The sequence below is a fragment of the Centruroides vittatus genome, unplaced genomic scaffold (genome assembly GCF_030686945.1).
Source record: "Centruroides vittatus isolate TY-2023 unplaced genomic scaffold, ASM3068694v2 contig_391, whole genome shotgun sequence".
In the NCBI taxonomy this organism is placed as follows: domain Eukaryota; kingdom Metazoa; phylum Arthropoda; class Arachnida; order Scorpiones; family Buthidae; genus Centruroides; species Centruroides vittatus.
In genome coordinates, this window is record NW_027122207.1 from 3,923,130 (window position 1) to 3,943,846 (window position 20,717).

The 20,717-nt window shown below is 31.6% G+C and overlaps 1 protein-coding gene across 1 annotated transcript in view; it reads right to left on the reverse strand.

Annotated features, from left to right (window-relative positions):
- LOC136975928 (reelin-like) overlaps positions 1 to 20,316 on the reverse strand; it is a 203,913-nt gene extending 183,597 nt beyond the window's left edge. The window contains exons 1-4 of the mRNA XM_067271094.1: positions 20,265 to 20,316; positions 17,238 to 17,334; positions 10,205 to 10,445; positions 3,887 to 4,038 (exon numbers count right to left, since the gene is read on the reverse strand). Of these exons, the coding sequence (XP_067127195.1) occupies positions 3,887 to 4,038; positions 10,205 to 10,445; positions 17,238 to 17,334; positions 20,265 to 20,316 (542 nt within the window). The remainder of the gene's footprint in view (positions 1 to 3,886; positions 4,039 to 10,204; positions 10,446 to 17,237; positions 17,335 to 20,264) is intronic.
- Positions 20,317 to 20,717: the final 401 nt, after the last annotated feature.

The following is a 20,717-nucleotide window of genomic DNA, read 5'->3' on the forward strand; positions in this document are numbered from 1 at the left end:
GTAAATTACTCTTTAATCAAACTAACATTTTTGGCTTTTTTAATAAGCATTCATCAGGTTTTTTGAAACTAGATTCAATTTGGAACAATATTTAAAACTCCATTAATTTTAGAATGATTTTACATTTACATTATTTTAGAACATATTGTAGTAGTGTCACAGTGTGGCAACACTTCTCCCACAGTAGCTAGTCTCTTGGACTGGCAGCACTGTTTCTCGCTGCATTTGAATTGTAACAGTCGTGCGTTTTAGACACGAATAAAACCTTTTGTTAAGGTAACGTCTTTGTCTCTTTATACTACAATTTATTCGTGTCTATAACTACTTAGATGGATAGCCTACTTAAACCTGAACGTTTTAATGTCGATCCGAACATTAGTGGTTCCTCTCAACAGTGGTCCCATTGGTACAGAACATTCGAGAACTTCGTATCATCAACGGAAATGGACGATGTGAGGAAGTTCAGTCTTCTTGTTAATTTCGTTGGTCCCTTAGTCTACACTTATATATCAGAGTGCCCTGGATTTCAGGATGCCATTAAGACTTTGACTGCCTTATATGAGAAGCCTATAAATGTAATTTTTGCTCGTCATTGCCTAATTAATCGTCGCCAACAACCCGGTGAGTCCATTGACCAGTACTATCAGAATCTTAGGACATTAAGTAAGGACTGCAACTTTACCTCTGTTTCGGCGGAAGAGTATAAAAGTGAATATGTACGTGACGCTTTTATTGCAGGATTGTTATCGCCTCAGATACGACAGCGCCTTTTAGAAAGCCATACTTTAAAACTCGTAAATGCCTTATCTCAAGCCCGTGCTTTAGAATCCGCCTGTGTTCAGTCTGAAAGTTTTGTCTCTAATACTAGTACAGTAAGCGCTATCCATATCTCCAATTAAAAGGAGTTGGCGGAAGAGAATTTAAATAATACCGAAGTTAATGCCTTACCCTCACACGTGTTGGCCGCTACTGAGCGTAGGTGTCCTTATTGTGGCTACATGAAGCACCTTCGCAACAGTGCTGCCAGTCCAAGAGACTAGCTACTGTGGGAGAAGTGTTGCCACACTGTGACACTACTACATTCACTCAACAAAGCGAAATGTTCATTCTCTTCTAGATCTATTTGTATACTAGGTTACCTAATTGAAGGGGGAGCCATACGTCCAGATCCCGAGCGTCTAAAGCCCTTGCTACAATTACCTCTACCTACAGATATTACATCTCTTCGCCGAACAGTAGGAATGCTGGCCCATTATGCCCCGTGGATAAAGGGAGAAAATTCAACCTATAGCCCAGAGTAAGTCATTTCCACTCCCAACTGAGGCTGCCATGATCTTTTCAGATTTGAAAGCTGAAATATCTCGTTCTACCCTGACTCCTGTTACTGACAATGTGCCCTTTGTTGTCGAAACAGATGCTTCTGATTTCGCTATTGGTGCTACGCTGTCTCAGGAAGGTAAACCTGTGGCTTTCTTCTCACGATCCTTGAATGGTAGTGAGAGAAAACACTCTAGCATAGAAAAGGAAGCATACGCTATAGTTGAGGCATTAAAGAAGTGGAGACATTTCTTAATTGGACGTCATTTTACATTAATTACTGACCAACGTTCGGTAGTTTTCATGTTTCATTCTAAATCTAATAGTAAAATTAAAAATGATAAGATTCTAAGATGGAGATTGGAACTGTCGTGTTACAAGTTAGATATTATTTACCGTCCTGGTAGTCGAAATACCGTTGCTGATGCTCTATCAAGAATTTGCTGTGCTCTTCCTGATTTGAAGAGACTCTCTGTTCTCCACAATCTCTCTGCCACCCAGGAGTAACTCGTTTTTATCATTGGGTGCGTAGTAGGAACTTACCATTTTCTTTGGAGGAAATAAAGAAATTAACTGCTTCTTGTCCTATCTGTGCCGAATTAAAACCAAAATTTCTTGCTCCTTCAAACCACCTTATTAAAGCCACGTCCCCCTTTGAACGTTTAGACATCGACTTTAAAGGTCCTCTTCCTTCCAAGTCGAGAAACCGTTACCTTCTGACAATAATAGATGAATATTCAAGATTTCCATTTGCGTTCCCCTGTCCAGACGTCAGCAGTACTACTGTTATTAAGTGCCTTCATCAGCTGTTTTCAATCTTTGGAGCCCCATCATATATACATTCAGATAGAGGAGCTGCATTCTTATCTCGTGAACTTTGTTCCTTCCTCACATCTATTGATGTTGCTTCTAGTTTCTCCACACCTTATAATCCCCAGGGTAATGGTCTTGTCGAGCGTTACAATGGTATTATTTGGAAGACAATTTCCTTAGCTCTTCGCTCGACTAATCGAAGTATTGATCAGTGGGAAGATGTACTAGGCGATGCATTACATGCTGTTCGATCTCTCCTATGCACTGCTACAAATTCTACGCCGCATGAAAGATTTTTCAGACACCCCCGGAAGACAGGAACGGGTATTGGCCTTCCCACTTGGTTGCTATCACCGGGACCTGTCCTGCTACGTTCACATAACCGCACCAATAAATATGCCCCTCTAGTAGAGGAAGTTCAGTTATTGGAGGTTAATCCGAAGTACGCTCACATTCAGTACCCAGATGGGCGGACATCGACAGTGTCCCTAAGGCACATAGCGCCTAGAGGTGAACCTTTGCCTGAATCCTCGAAAGATGACACGGTCTTTCCTAATATTTCAGCTCAGATTCCTGATCAAGCTAGCTCTGATGTTCAGGCAACGCCCCTTCCACCTTGCGAGAGCGATTCGTATCCTTCCCAAGTCGAAGAAAAAGATATTTTCTCAACCCCAACAGAAGTAATAGGGTCGCCTCGTCCTGCAAGGCAGCACCGTCAGCCCAGTTATTTGAAGGACTATATTATGTAATGTAAGTGGGGGAGAATGTAGTAGTGTCACAGTGTGGCAACACTTCTCCCACAGTAGCTAGTCTCTTGGACTGGCAGCACTGTTTCTCGCTGCATTTGAATTGTAACAGTCGTGCGTTTTAGACACGAATAAAACCTTTTGTTAAGGTAACGTCTTTGTCTCTTTATACTACACATATATTTCATTTTCTTTAAAAAATATAAATAGGGTAATTGATTAAGTTACAAATAAAATAAAATATAAATTAAAAAATAATAATAATATACTGAAAACTGTACAATTAAGAATAAAAGTAAATAAAACATAATCATTTGGGGTTCTATGATGACTTCATGTTTCACTGTGTTATGATTTTTGCTGCAATGGAAAATCATTCTAAAATTAACAAAATTTTAAATATTGTTCTAAATTGAATCTCACTTCAAAAAACTTGATGAAGGCTTATTAATAAAGCCAAAAACGTTAGTTGGTTAAAGAGTAATTTGCTGGAAAAGTACATAAGGTATTTTGTGTGTCTCTAGTCATGGGGGTAGCCAGGAAGGGGCATGGGTGGGCACGCCCCCCAGTTAACCTGGTGCCCCTCCCCAGAAAATTACAGCCTCTACTAGGCCCCCCATAAAACCCTGGCTATGCCAATGTCTCTTGGTTACTGTCTAGTTTCAGCTTATGCCAATATCAATAAAAATTTTATTTAAAGTTAAATGATAAATACATATTTAATTATAAAACTCTAAAGAAAATTAAATTTGTATAAGTAAATAAAAAGTATTTTCTTTATTAAATTTCTCTGTAATGAACACATCATTTTAAAAAGTTTTGAAATATGTTAAATTTAAAAGTCAATCATACTTTGGTGCATCTTTGATTGACATTTAAATTATATTAATTATAAACATAAATTATGATTTTGTTTATAGTAAGTAAATAAGTTGAAATAGCCTATAATCATTTTTAATTAACTTATATTTGACATTTATATATTAAATTTAAAGTGAGTTGCAACTTACAATTTTCCTACAGTTTTATCAAATTCTTCTGAAAACAAAATATCTTCTTTAATTGGATAAATTGCTAGATTCAAATCCCTACTAGTAATATAGCGTTTCTTATGTTGTTTCCCATTAAAAATTAAAGCATTTCCATCAGCTTGACATTTTTTCTGTAAATAATCATTAAAACTTAATAAATAACTGAGTAACATAAAAAATTACAAAGATAAAAACCTTACTTAAAAATTACTAATTGATACACACCCTCACACCCTGAACTCCATGCAGGTGTTATGAATTAGTCCTAAAACTTAGTTAAAAATTTAAAAATAATTGTAACTTAAATGGTATCAGTTTCATCATCATTTTTCAACTTTCATTTTAATAATTTTGATTGTGCAACAAAATAATTTCAGATTAAATTTTGTTCCAATTTAGTAATAAAATTTATAAAATTTATTAAAGAACAATTTAATAAATTTATACTTTTGTAAAAGATTTATTAATGAAAAATAATAAATTTTCTTTATTAATACTTTTTAATTATCTTAATAATTTGTAAATATTTGTAATGATTGTCTTAATAATTTTAATAATTCTGCTATTCTGGAAAGATTTATTTAGCTAATTAAAAATTTTTGTTTCAAACTGATCTTTGAAGAATTCAAAATGATAATTCACTAGAAAAAATGTTCAACTAAAAATTAATAAACAGATTAAATTATAGGAAAAATATTTACTAATCATATTTTAAAATCATTTTGTACATTTATGATTTTCGTTTTATACAAGCAATTTTAAATGGATACCCAAGGGTATGAATAACTAGATATCACTACCTCAAGCCTAGTAAATCAAATGATAACTTGAAATTTTCAAAGTGTAACGGTCAGAGAAAAGTCATTGATGGCATAATTTAAGTTCTCAAACATTAATTAATGATGTAGGCTAATATGTGGCAATTTGGCGTTGAAAATGATACATTGCTCACAGCAGCAGAAAAAGTGAGAAATAGTGATAGATCACCAAAATAGTTGAAAAAAGTAAACTAATTTAAAAATAGTAATCTGTCAAAGCCTATGTTTTCATCAAAGAAAAATTATGTTTTTATGAAATCTAGGTTTGGTTTGGTTTGTTTAGTTACAGGAACACGACACGTGAGCCATCTGCAGAGGATGCCTCTGGGGAGGACTTTCAATGGAAAACTGGTCCCTATCTAGGTGTTACTAATGTGAAGAAAATCCAGAAAACTCCACGTGATCAGCCCATTGGCCAGGTGCAAAACCACAACCAATTACCAGCATTTAATGATTTTATCCACTCCTCTACTAGGCTTATGAAATCTATTTTTATTGTCTAGTAACTGTAAATTAAAAATTTATAGCATGTTAAATTTGTTAATGTAAATAGATTTCACAATTAAAATCAATGAAATTTCAATACATGGGTGACACTTAAATGATGTAAAATCAATTAACAATAGTGAAATCTGTTCAAATTACAGTCAACAGGTTTAACATGCTATAATATTGAAAATGATACTGTCACTTAACATGTTTTACTTTTGAGCTCTTCATTTATACTTCAATTCTAATTCGCACTTCATTTCTCAGCTCTCAAAGAAATCAAATAGGATGTGCATTAAAATTGAATAAACACACTAACATCTTTCCAAATGAGACTTGGTGACACTTTGCAAAAATAGTAATAAATGAAAAAGTGACTTTTAGTTGAAATAGTGAATTGATTCCAAACCTCGCAATCACTGTAAACTGCAAACATTGCTGAAGTGAAGACGAATTCTATATATCATTTACTTGGACAACACTTTGAAACCAGATGCAATCAAACCTCAAAGGAAACTAACTGCTATCCAGGGTTGCCAACCTTCCTGGAGAAAATTATCTTATTTGCCCCTTGAAATTATCATAATTCACTTAAAATTATTGTACACCTATTCCAATCTGTTACACTTACACAGTCTCTCTGTAAAAATATAAACTAGGTTCCCCTATGTCAGAATCTCTTAAACTTTTTATCTGTAACCCTCTTTTTACAACAAAAAATTTTTAGACTTCATTTTACAATGAAATTTTTACAACTATACTTATACTATATGGTGCAAAACAAACCTCTGAATGGACATAATCTAAAATTTGTTTTTTTCATTCAATTTCAACATATCAAGCATGAACAAATATGTAACACGTTTCTTTATATACTTATTTCATATGCATAAACCTTAGATTTTCCAAATTTTTGTGACCATCTATAATTTTTAGTCCACCCCTTGAGTGACATGACCCCCTTGTTTAAGAAGTGCTATCCTGTGTCAAAAAAGCCTTGGTTCTAGACAACTCACTAGATGGAAACTACTCTGTAATAAAATGTATTAATGGAGTACCTATATTTTGTACAAGTAGAAGGATAATGGCATTTTGATAAAATGTTTATTTGTACAAATTTCCTTAGCATATCAATTTGAGTATTTTATCAGTCAGTCTAAAAGTATAGCAGTTAGCAGTGTCGAAAAGTTCGAAAAAGGTGCTCCTTAAAATCGAGAATTTACAATAGTGTGAGGTCCCAAACAAGGTCCAAAATCACGTAAATCGTGGAATTCTTATGTTTAAATTATAACAATAGACTATGTATGAGAGAAAGAAAAAAATCCCTTGATCTAAACAACATGGCACAAAATGTAAATGACGAGTCCCAGAACAACTCTAACACATGTTAAACGATCTGTCAACGTCAAACCGAAAGGTAGAACTCTGACATAAGCGCTCATAAACAGGTAGAACTCTGAGATAGAGTGCTCAAAAAAGGTCAATCTAGAAAAACAATTTCAGAAAAGGAGGAAAGATTTAATGGATAGAAAAACATCGCATATGATCATTAAAGTTCCCAGACAACAGAAATCACAAATAATGGGCTAAATTATGAGCATGAGTCTTGTGGTTTTATCAACAATCCCCGAGCACAATAGACAAAAAGGCGCCAGATAGACACCCTGAATTGGACCTTTCCTGTGATGCAAGTTGGTCCCGGTTTTCGCCTGAAACAAAGGAGAGACCAATCAGAAAGTGGGGAAGGGGACCAGGGATCAATCGGAAATAACAAACAGTAGGAGAAAAACTAAAAAATCAGAAATTCAAGATTGACAAGGAATCTCCTCTGTATTCAGCAAAAAGTCGTGCTCTCTATATTGTGTTGTGTTGCCGCCAACAACTTAGGATGCCACAGCACCTCTGCAATCATCCGCATCGTCCATCGATCCCATCTCATCCGCCTCAGAGCTACGACCAAAGTCAAAGTTCTCACCATCCTGAAGCACTATAGAGAACTGGAACTGTCAATTATCAATGTAAGCATAAATGTTACCAAATAAGTGGCTTTCTTTTGTAAAACACTTGTCATCATTTGCCTCCTCTGCCACAGCCCACATGTAAACTTCCCTTAGGTTCATCTTGACATGGTATTAACTGATTTCCCCTAAAAGATGGCAACCTCACACTGGTGCTGAGGAGTGGGTTTTCAAGACTTCTATCTCCACCAGGTTGGCAACTTTACAATAGCATGTAACAAGTAAGCAAAAACTTCCGAAAATTTAGTAGCTTTGTAATGACGAAAAAGACATGGAATATCAATGAAAAGGTGATACATACAAAAATGGTGATTGAGATTCAGGTTTTTTCAATAATTAATGGTTATTTTGGGAGTAAGGCATATTTCTAAAATTATTGTACATCATATAGCACCTGAAATAATCATACAAATATAATAATCATCATACAGATGTTAACCATGCTGCTATCTAAGGTTGTAAATTGCTTTTCAATGAATCCAACAGGGCAGCACTTATAAATAAGCTATTTACAATTAAAAAAAAGCTAATCTTTCATAAAACAATTTAAAGTCACATTATCCAAATTTTTGTTCTTTCTTGGAATATGAGTAAAAATTAGTAATTATTATACTTGAATTTGTAATCAGCATGCATGACAATCTTAAATCATCCTGCCTGTCATGTGACAATGACATGCACATTTAAATTGCTTCTGTCTCATTACCTTTTGCATTATACAATGCATTACTCGCTTTACAATAATAATTATTTTCTTCATTTTTCACGTTTAATATCAAATTCCTTGAGATTTCCATGACTTTTCCCTAATCTAATAAATTCCCTGACATTTCCAGGTTTTCCCAGTTTACATGTTCGTTGGACACCCTACACATGTGTACACTTACACACCTGTACACTTCACAGTAAGCCTTATCAATAATAAAATGCCTAAAAGAAAGTCACAATTATCACAAAATACATCTGTAACAAGAGACCATTGAAAAGCTTATTACTTTTTGATGTACTGTACAGTATGTAAGCTGCCTTAAAACTTAAACCCCTCACTCCTTCCTGCTGATTTCATATTCCCTACAAACTCCCAAACTTTTTGACTGATCTGGACCAAATTCCACATACTCTCTGGTATCCTAAGAAACATGGACTACCATAAAACTCAAATCTCTCATTCCTCCTCTCTGATTTCATTCTCCTACCTCCAAACTCCCAAACCTTTCAAGCAAACTGGACAAATTTTGCATAGTCAGTCTCTATAATCCTTCAAAAAACATATGCTACCTTAAAACTTGGACTTTCACTCCTTACCTTGACTTTATCCTACACAAATTGCCAAACTGATTAGCTGCAAATTTTGCATAGTTACTCTCTGCCACCCTGCAGGAAACATGTTACCCTATAATGAAAAAAACTCAACCCCCTCCCTGAGCTCCTGGGCAATGCTGGGTATTCTCTGCTAGTATGATATAATTCACAACAAGAAGTTTAAGGATGACAGAAAAGTCTTTCTGAAGTAAAGAAATGGTTGTGACAGAAATCTACAAAATTGTTACTGCAAAGGCCTAAGGCTCTCATATCTTGATGGTCTACAGATTTAAAATAAAACTATGTTGAAAAGTAGTTTGTGGTAGATGAACATTTGGATAATAATGTAACATATTTAAGTTTAAAAAAAAATGTAAGTGAGAAAAAACTTGTTGCATTATTTAGTAGACAATCTTTATATAAAGTCAAACAAATCAAATAATATGATACCTACATCATTGATTAAATTTGATAGCATAACCCATTTTTTGAATGTGTTTAAATATGTTTAATTTGCACTTAAAATGTAGAATATTTTAAACAAAAATATTAGATATGCTGTATATTTAAAGACCATTGTCATGTCATATTAATCTTCAGCAAAAATGATAGAAGAAAATAATTACATACCCCTGTTTAAACAAGATTACTTCTAACACAAAGTAATAAATAGATAGTAAAGTTAAAAAAAATAAAGTTTTATAATTGGCAACCATTCGGTACACCAGTAACACAATGAATAGTTTCAATAGTTCTTATCTCCCATACTTGTCCGTTAAGAAGACACCTTACGACAACCAACAAGCAGTTGGCTAGCAGTAACACTTTCTTTGGCTATAGTAGAACTCTGTCAGCGAGACGGATCCAAACTCCAAATTTCCTGCTTCCACGCTGACCTTATATAGTCTTCAACAGCTGTCGGCTGATCAATCAGCAGCTATGCTAGTCATAGCTCTATTCCAGGTCTGCCACATGGCATGATGTTTTGCCAACCATCTCGTTCTTGAGACACATGCGCCATCAATTCAAATTTAGTCAACTGTGGTTTTCTACAATGTTTCCTTGGCAGCATCCATTACCAGTTCAAATTGGCCAATCATGCCATTACATGATATCACCATGACATGGATAATTTTTATTTATTTGTGATCTAAAGAGTTTCAACTAAATAGATTCTAATATAAAAATTAATAATTAAATAGTTTTAAAAATCAATACTAAGGACTTATAAAATTAACATTATTCTAATATGAATCTTCTTCTTCATGCCATATCTGGTCATTCCTGCTTTCGGCAAACACCCAGCACAAGTTAGTTAAGGATTAGTTGTGCGCCAAGGTGTATCTTGGGGAAGTTAGTATCAGAGGGCACCCCCATTACCAGCTCGGGAGAGGTTACGCGATAGAAATAATGCCTTCTGGGAGGTTTTTCAAGGGGAACTGGTCTCTATTCAGGCATTACAGACGTGGAGAAATCCAAAAAACTTCATGTGGCTAGCCTGTCCGAGTGTGGCGCAAACCCACAACCAAACTCCCAGTGTTTAGCAACAGAACCTTTCAGCCACTGGTGGGCTAATATGAATCTTATTAAATATTTATTTTTGAACTTCAACATCAATTCTTTTTTATTATTTATTTTATCAACATTAAATATAATGATCAAACTCTTACTTTTATTTTTCCTCCAGGAAAAAATAACCAATTTCCAGGATCAATAGGATCAAAATCATCCTGTAAAACTTTAGGATAGTCTGCTGCACTGTTGATAACTATATTATCAACACCCCAACATCCTTGAAAATTACTTCCAACTTTTGGAGTTTGTTGATGCCATCGAAAACATATATCTGTTGATCGTGCCTCAGGAGGCAAACAAATAATGTGAACAGTAGTTTCTGCTGAAGTATCAGTTCTGAAAAATTAAGAATAATGTTGCTGTTATTTATGTAATTTTTCATGGTCAACATATTAATATATGATTTTCTTGCAGTGAGAAAATAATTATAACAAGTAATTATTTATTGTGACATCATCATAATGCCAGCTGCAATTTTTAATCATATTTTTTATTTATTTAATTTAATATGCTCTCCATTTCAAATTAGTAGTGGCTTGCCCCTGTACATCATATTTTTCCTTTAACAATAGTCATGCCAGTTATCTATCTAACATCTTTCAGGGAAAATTTTTGAATTGAAATAACATGACTTCCAGTTTGCATCAGAAATTTGTATATAGTTAACAGGGACCTTTAAAAAAGGTCCCTGTTAACTATATACAAATTTCTGTCCCTAAGGTTTCCATACCTAGTCTTGTCTTTCATCTATCTAACTAATTAGAAATAAATTATTACCTAAAAATTAGAATATAATTAAATCTATAAACATTTTATTTACTTTACAAATTTATTTTGCTTCTTTTGAAAATAGAATCAATTTATACTTTTCTACAAATATTAAAACAACTATTTAAATACAATAAGGAAATAATTACAGCAGATAAATAATTGAAATGAAAAAACTGTATTAGAATTGTTTCTGTTCATTAAAAAGCCAAGATTAAAACTTTAAGTTAAATAGTCATAATGTTTTGAGTAAACATATATACTGTATTTTATGGACTATAACACGCACTTTTTTCCTTGAAAAATTGCCTCCAAAATTCAGTTGCGTCTTATAGTCCATAAAATATGGTAAATAATATGTAATACATATTTAAAATGATAAATAAATATATATATATATATATATAAATTCAAGAATAACACAGTTTTTTTTTTACAAACTATTTGTTATAGGTGGGTATGGAAAAATGGTTGCAGGCATAGCTAGGTTACCTATCACTATCTTGATATGTTGGAACTGCATACAGTGCAACAAATTAAATTAAGGAAGAAAATGCTATTTTTTGGGTGTTTTGTTATTCCTCTACAGTTTTCCAACATTTACAATATTACTATGGCATGCACCTCTATAATCTATAGTAATAAATAAAAATGTTATCTTCAAGAAAGAGTACGACAAATAACCATTTCTTGATGATTATGTTTTTGTTTATGTCAAACATTTTTTGTATAAAGGAGTGAGAGCCTGAATTTTACTATTGTTCTTAATCTATATTTGATTTTTGTCCTTTTGGATTTTTAGATTATACAGATTTTATACTTCTTACCTTCTGTGAAGTAGAACATTTACTAATGTCTTTTGGCACTGTGCCTTATTGAACATTGTCTACAACAACTATTGAACTGAACTTCCTTTTATCTTTGTTCTTGCAATTGATCATTTCTGCTGGATCCTGCTTTTAGTGTTAAACAGAAAACACAGAAGCCATTATTTTTTTCTTTTTCATTAAGAAAACTTTTACCATATAAAAGAATTAATATTGATAGTCAAAAATGGCATTTTCAGTTTTTCAGAAAGTTGCCAAAATCATTGTAGAACAATATGGCATCAATGGAAAAGAGACAAGAATCCCGAAACTCTTTACCTATATATCATGTTAATATTAAGCATTACCAACAGATATGTAAACTTCACTATTTAAACTGTTCACAAAAAATTATTACTAATTCTGCATTTCATCCTAAAATGTTTTGGCAATTTGTTTGTAAATTTTCTATATCTGAAATAAAACATCATCAACTAATCAATGATGATGATATATATAGTATATTTAATAACATTAAATCATGATATTTTATCAATAATTTACTTCCTGATACTCAATATAAACCATTAAGATCAAGAGACATAAACATTAATCTATTAGGTTACATTCTTTCTAGTTATTTTCTTTTTCTACTCTTTGCAATGCTAAAATTTATTGGCTTCTTCAACATACAATCCTGATAATATTATATACATTCTATTTCTTAAAGGGAATTGGTGCCTTTATCATCCTTTATATTTCTTCATTTATTTCTTCAGAGCGCTGATTTTGGTAACATTTCTTCCCAGCAAACTTCTCCTATCATATTTGTCGTCCCAAAAAACCCAAAACCAATTCTTATCATCCAATTTCTTTAGCATCAACCATGTTTAAATTATTTGAAATTATCATCTGTTTATATAAAATTATATATTCTTATAATTTTCCATATATGCTTAATTCAACACCCTGGTGTATAACATCACTCAATTACAATTGCCTTGAAATCCAACATATCATATATTGTCTGATCTATCTAATTCTGAGTCAAAACTTCCTACCTATAAAGCATATATCAAAATCACAAAGGCTTTTGACTGTAGTTTTGAACATTCTAGTGGACAAATTATCCTCTGAATTTGACATTGATATTGCATTTTTAGCCTAGCTTAATAACTAACTAGGATAAAAAGATAATAAGATAAAATGTCTGATTTTTATATTTCATGTTTCTGATCTTGATATACTGAGTATTAATAGGGTTCAATTCTTAGAAATTTACTATATACTGCTTATGAAAATGAGCAATTATTTATTTGACATTGTCACAATGCCATGCTGAAATTTTTAATCATCATTTTTTTTTTTTTTAATTTATTTAACTTAAAACATACTCACCACTTCAAATTAGTAGTGTCTTGCCCGTGTACAGTACATCATACTTTTCCTGTTAGTAACAGAGTCATGCTGATCATCTAACTCCTTTCAGGGGAAAATTTTTGAATTGAAATAGCATGACTTCCAGTTTGCATCAGAAGTTCATACATGGTTAATTGGGGCCTTCTGCTCCAAATCTTTCTATATCTGGTCTTGGCTTTCATCTAGCTAACTCTGTTCTCAAGATTATGGAAGGACAGACAAACAGACAAATGAACAAATGATAATGGGAATTTATAGGTCTACAATTTTTTCAAATTGCAGCCAAACAAGGCTTTTTCTGGTATTTCTTCTTCATTTATTAATGCTTACATAGATGATATTAAGCTTGCCAACTATTGTCATCATATACCACAATGTGATACTAATAACCTTAATCTTTCATTTTAAAAGCTAAATCTACAAATAAATCCAGGAAAGTCTAAAATAATGATTTATAGCCTAGTGAGAACTCCAATTATTGATAATTATAAACTTGAAATTGTTGAGATAGTCCAGGATCTTGGTGTAATATCTGATCCAAGACTATCATTTAGACTGCATACAGAAAATTTGGTTTATGTTACCTTAGGTAGCCAAGATGGCGGCTCGTCTCTAATTCCAGCAAGGAAACAGTGGGACGCACGTTCTAACCTAACCTAACCTAACCTATTCTAATAATTTGGTTGCTAATAATTATGGTAATTTATTAGAATAGGTTAGATTAGGTTTAGGTTAGGTTAGGTTAGGTTAGGTTAGGTTAGGTTAGAATGTGCATCCCACTGTTTCCTTGCTGGAATTAGAGACGAGCCGCCATCTTGGCTACCTAAGGTAACATTAACTGAAAATTTAATTAAAATATGAGGGAAATTCTTTGGCATAATTTTAGATTAATTTCTAGTTAACATACATTTAGAATATTTTTTACTAATGTACAGCCTATATTAAACTATACTTTACCTGTCTCAGCTTCTGACCCTCCATCCACTTTAAATAAACTTTACACAGAAATAGCAAAATTTACATTTTACTTATTTTTATAAGTGAACTGAATACTTTGATTGGATATACACCTATAAATATTTTAATAACTTACTTCCTTCTTGATATTTTTATATTTACATTCCCACTACTAATACTAAAAAAGCCTACTTGCTTATTTTCTCCTTTTTGCCATCTTAATATTAATATCAAATCCTTCTTTTATCATTACCAGAAAAACTGCTTCAAAAATAGAAGATAAACTTTATTTTGAATATCATAACTTTAAAGTACTTTGTAAAAAATTACTCTATTTTACCTAATTATTTTACTATTTATTTATTTATTTTACTATTTACTTTATTTCTTAGTTTTTACTTGTCTCTTTTATTAGATTTTTTGTTATTATTACTTTGTTGTGTGAGGGTGGAAAACATTGTCCAAGCAACATTGCCTGTAATATTTGAGAAATAAATAAATAAAAATGTTTGAGTTTGTTAAAAGCATTTATTTGTAATGTTTAATACAAATGAATTAAAACTGTTGACTTATTTTTCAACATTATTTGAAAATTCCTTGACTCATTGAGACATTGCCACAACAATAGGATAGAAGGAAGGGATGGCTACCATGGGTCCTATTCTGGTCATTGTCTCTCGTCTTTCACAAGCCAGTCGCTGATTGGCTAATCATTTGTTTACGTCTCGAGAGATCATTGTGTCTCTCTAAACGCAATTCTGGACAACTTTTTCTCTCTTCACTTCTCTCGTTTATCAGAGATGAGCGGATAGTTATCTTTCGACCAGTCTTTCATCTTTCGCCTCAATTTCGTTATATCCAATATGGATGACTGGATACTATTTGTGCTGTACAATCGTATTAGAGAACGTTCTCTATCTCGGCAAAAAATATTTCGAGAGAGAAAATGCGTGATTTTTTTTCCAGCACCTACACTGATTCAATTTTTTTTTAATTATCCTACATCAATTACTGAACTATTGAATATGATGTTAATCTTACTTAGGAGAAATTAGATGGTAATATTTCAAAAAATATCTAGGTACGCACGCTTTTCTAACTTAGGTTATTAAAACTTTTATTTGTTTTTACAGATTGTAATGTCAATTTGTTTAAGAGACAAATTGACATTACAATCTGTAAAAACGTTATAAAACAAAAAACATAACTTTGTCAAAATTACATGCTTTATTTGAACACGTGCTTTACTTGCCACATGATCTATGATTATATACGCTGCGTTTTCGAAAATTTTACAATTTTATTGGTTAAAATTCTTTACTGTGTTGCACGCGCAGATAACCCGAACATGTATAATCAACCGAATAGAATCATGATGTCAACGACAAAGACGAGATCGTTACAAACGACCAGAATCGCCACTGTGTATGAGAGACAAATTTTGTCTCTCGCTTTGACATCATTTGTCGGTGAAAGAAGAGACAAGAGATAAGTGATTAGAATATAGCTCCATGTCTCCTGACCTCACATTTTTGGATTTCTACTTGTGGAGTTATGTAAAGCAAACCATTTACAGTGTGAGTACATGAGCAATATTGAACACTTGAAACAACAGATCATGGAATCTGCCTCATCCATTACAGCTGATATTCTTGGCTGTGTAAGGGAAAAAATAGAGTACTTTATAGATATCAGCAGAGCAACTAATCACACTTCATTAAATGTTTTAATAAAACTTTAAGCATTTCTCTTTAGTTTGGTGCATATTTAATGATTGTTTAAAAAATATAGCAATTTAAAATCCTATCATGATTTTCAGATACACTGTATGTATGTGTGTGTGTGTATATATATATATAGTAGACTCCCGTATAATGCGGGGGATACGTTCCGCGTTGTAGGAAATCGTGTTATATGAGACAGATCAATTTATGCAAATTCAGGAGTCTGTAAATTGTAACAGTTGTCAATAAATCTGTACTGTACAACCAATATTAACAAAATGGCATTGTGGAACTTATTTGTTGATACTTCTGATAGTGAATAAATGTTAAATAGTGAAGTGCATAATTTTATTTTAAGTTGAATAAAATTATTTTCCTCTCATATCTGTAAATGAGTATGTATTATTATTTTTTTATAAACCGCTACTTCTTTAAACTATCAGCTTCACTATTCATATATAAACAACAAGTAAGTGTATACATTTGCTTTTCTAAACATAAAATCAGAAACTATGTGAAAATGTTAAATTTATCTTATGTGTTATACGGGACTGTTTATCGCACTGTATGAGTACTAGTCGCAATTTTTTTGTTGCGTTATACGAGTTTGAGTTTTACAGGAGCACGTTATATGGGAATCTACTGTATATATATATATATTTAATCATATATATAGGGTATATAGTAAATTCTTAGGAATTTATTAAGATAAAATCATAGTATAATACAACTATAACAGCAACTATAATCTTATAAGAGTGCTAAGGTGGCTTTTCTTTTTTGCTAGACTTATTATACCATGGGATGATTTATAAAAGGGAAAAACAAACAACATACATCTATGTTTTTGTTTTTCCCTTTTTGTAAATCATTTCCAATTTAATCATTATTTTAGCTTATACCTGTTAATCAATAATCACCATCCATATTTTATCTAAAGTCACAACTCTTGGATTTCTCATCATCCATGTAAGTCTCCTAAGGATCTTTTACAATTTTGTAACATTACAATAAATTTATGCTAACTTGTATACATTATGCTAACTTGTATGTAATTTCTCCTATATGGCTGTAACACGAGAGTTGAAAAGGGACATAATTGTCCAAAATGCATACTCGAAAAAATAAAAAGTTTTTCTAAAGCTTGTCCTCCTTTTTATTCCCGGTATAATAAGTCTAGCAAAAAAGAAAAGCCACCTTAGCACTCACATAATTGAACACAAGACTAGACAAAAAGCATATCACATAGCTATTATCTTATTAAACCCTTATTTAAAACAAGATTTTTAGTTTCTAATGAACATATCTTGAAAGATTGAGAAAGATGACCTGTTTGAAACTGGAAAATATTTCCAATTTGTTTTCCAGTATTTCTAATTTGAATAAAGTTGTTTACATTCAATTTTATTATATTTCAATTAAAATAATTAATTAAAAAATGTAATCACACTTACTCTATAGAATCTAAAATATGCCATTTATTACATTTGTTGACTCCATAAGCTATGTCTATTTTTGGGTCATTTGCTGATGATGAACAATTTCCAATACCTAAAAAAAATGAACAAAAAAATTAATAATATAAAGCATCTTTACAAAATAAAATAAAAATATTTGAAAAAGATAATTATTTAAATAATGATCAAACTGATAAATAAAATATAAATATATAATAAAAAGAATGTAAATAAATTTGTACTAAAACAATAAATTCATTTATTTGTACCTTTGTTTTGTACGGTTTAATATTTAACAACTGTAAAACAACTGAAGAGGGACTACATGAGTCCAAAATGCACTTTGTTAAAGATACTTAAAAAGAATGAAAAGAGTGTTATAATATACAGAAGTCGTCGTGATAAGTTGGGAAAAACAGCATTATTAGGTTGCTGAAATAATAATTTAATACAAATCCAAACAAAAAGCTAAATGAAGAATAAATTCATAATAATAAAATTAATTATATTTTTTACGTTAATGCCATTAATAAGTAATAATAACTTTTAAATCAGTTTTATTAATATATAATATATTAACTACATTATTTTAGAAAGTATTCTAAGTATTTCTTCTAATTCCATTCTTTAGTTTTTTCTATGACAACAATTAAACGTTACTAATAAATATGCAATAGAAATTAACAGTAATTATGTTCCTGATATAATATTAATACCAAAATATTATTATTACTTTTTCAAGAACTTTTTGAATAATTTTTAATAACAAAATTTCTTCAAAATCTAAAAATATTTAGTAATTTTTTCAAAATTCAGAAAAAAAACTTTTATTAAAAACAGAAAATTTTTTATCTAAAATGAAGTCTAAACAAACTTCACACAGATAAAAACCATTTATTATTTTCATATCATAAATATTGTGACAGTTGGGCATCTTAAAAAATACATTACTGGCACTTAACAAAATTTATATTTAATTTTAACTTAAAAATTATTAAAGATATAACATTCTGTTTCTATTTATTATAAATTTATAATTTAATCTATTTTCATGTAATAATTTTTGTTTTATCAAAAAAATTTAGAAAATGAAAATGACTGAATATTAACTATTTAATAAAATAGCTTACTAAAACAGAGAAAATTTAATATTCATTACAATTTATTATAAGAAATAACAATAATTTAATATTAGTAGTATAATGATAACTTGGTCCATGTTTTATCTAAGGAATAAGTAGACTAGTTCCTTTTATTTATGAGGAGTGCTGCCAGCCAGTCTTGCTTGTGTCTTGGTCTCAAAAAAAGTCTAGGGCACAGTACATTTTTAGGTGGATTCATTGTTCCCATCAATGCAGACTTCAAACCCAGCCATCTGCTGAGTCTTGTTGTTTTGTTTAGAACATTTTGGGAAGGATCATTAATTAGAAAAATGAAACTAGATTGTTCTAAGAGAAAATTTGCTGTTGTAAGGAAGTCTGAGTCCTTGCATAGTACAAACTATTTATATTAATCTCAACTAATAACTTCAAATCATTGTCTTGAATAAACAGACTACAGGACTAATTTGTTAAAGAGCTACAATGGGGCATGCGTGTAACTTCATGATACAATTTTTGAATTTTTTGCAATCAAACATGAGGATGACCGTTTAAAACAGTTGAAAACGTTCGTTTAGATTGAATTTTTGCTGGTTTTGTTTGGTAATTACGTATTTATTTTATTAGTCTTGAATAAACTGTTTGACCATTTGTATAGCTTTAGAAAGTGCCACAGGACTGAAACAACATTGTGCCGATGAGTAGATTTTTGCAAATGAGACCACTTCTAAAGAAGACCAAACATCTGCACATGGTGTGCCTTTCATGCCAGCAATAATTGAAGAAATTAATTCTACACCAAATTTCAGTTTCAGTGTATACTTGGGACCTTGGTTTTAATAAATGTTTTATTGCAAACAACAATTGCTACTTTACAACTGGTTAACTTAAAATTAACAAACTATTACAAAAACCTAAAAACCAGCAAAATTTCTTTTTAAATGCAAATGTTTTCACCCGTGTTGAATAGGCATCATCAGGCAAACAAACTGCAAATAACTGCTGAGATAAAAAGTTGTTTGTTAATTTTAGTTGTACTTGCTTCATAACTATTTAACATTTAATAAAAATATGATTTTTAACCAATTAAATAAATAGATACATTTACTTGCATAAGACCAATCTTCTGGATTATATCACATTATAACATAGCTACTATTTAATAATTAAATATTCAGTAATTTTGTGTAGAGATAGGTGTTAGCACCATCTCTTAATAAATTTAATAATTATAAATTGATATTTAATTTAGAAAATTCTGGAAGAAAAGAATCAGTCCAGAGCAGGACTCAAACTCACAACTGTGGATGCATTGCCAGTTATGCTATGTCCTGAACCTATTCAAATCTTTACCTTCAAAACTATTACTAATTTAGATATAACCATACTGGTGTGGTAACTGATAGTGAATGAAAAGATATTAGTTTCGTTTTTTGCGAACAAAATGAGGATTAACAAACACTTTCTAGTTAATTTACAAACTATTCTTTAATTTGCTATATTATCAGGTTCTTTGTACATTGGATCCCAACATGTAGGCGGTTAGAATACAAGATCCGGGATACATAAAACAACACAATTATTATTATACGTGTACTTAATCTATACTTAATCTACTTACAAACTATAAGGAGGAAAGAAATGGAAAATATAAGGACAGGATAAGAGGAAGGTAGAAATACCCGGGTTTTACTCTGGATGCTCCGTGATACTGGTGAGGTTACTGTTGTCTCTTATCATCTACTCCTATCGTCGAGGTTTTTCTTGGATCTTTCTTTAATCTCTTTTAATAGATCTCTTCCATTCACTTCGTCGGTAATCCACTTTCCTCAATATCGTTGGTGTCGAATCTGTCCGATAATTGACAGTCCAGTAGGAAGTTCTTGGCCTCCTTTAACAGACCGCAAGGCTTCTTCTCCTCAACCTCTCTCGTCGAGTTCCACTTTCCAACCTTTTTGTCCCAATCCAGAACTCATTTTTTCTCTCAACCTTTCTGTCAAGAACCCAGCTCCTTCTCTCTGTTTCTTTTTCTTTTTATTACTTTGTTTTTTTACAACGTTGTTTTTTGTGTTGGAGGCATCACTCCTCACCAGATAGTAAAGCAATTAAGAAGGAAGTCATTTTCTTACTCAACAGGAAAGGGAGAGAAACAAAAGAAACCTTAAGCCTAACTTAAATTTATAGAATTATTAATTACAAAATACAGTAATATGGCCAACAGCCACACTGGTTACTTAAGGCATTGACTGAGGACGATTTAAGTATCTACTTAATGTACCTTCCATGGCATTCAGCCAGCTATTGCTTTGCCCCAGCATAGTGTATATATACTGTGGGGAAGTACTCGATCTTTAGAGTATTCCCTGTGCAGGAACAA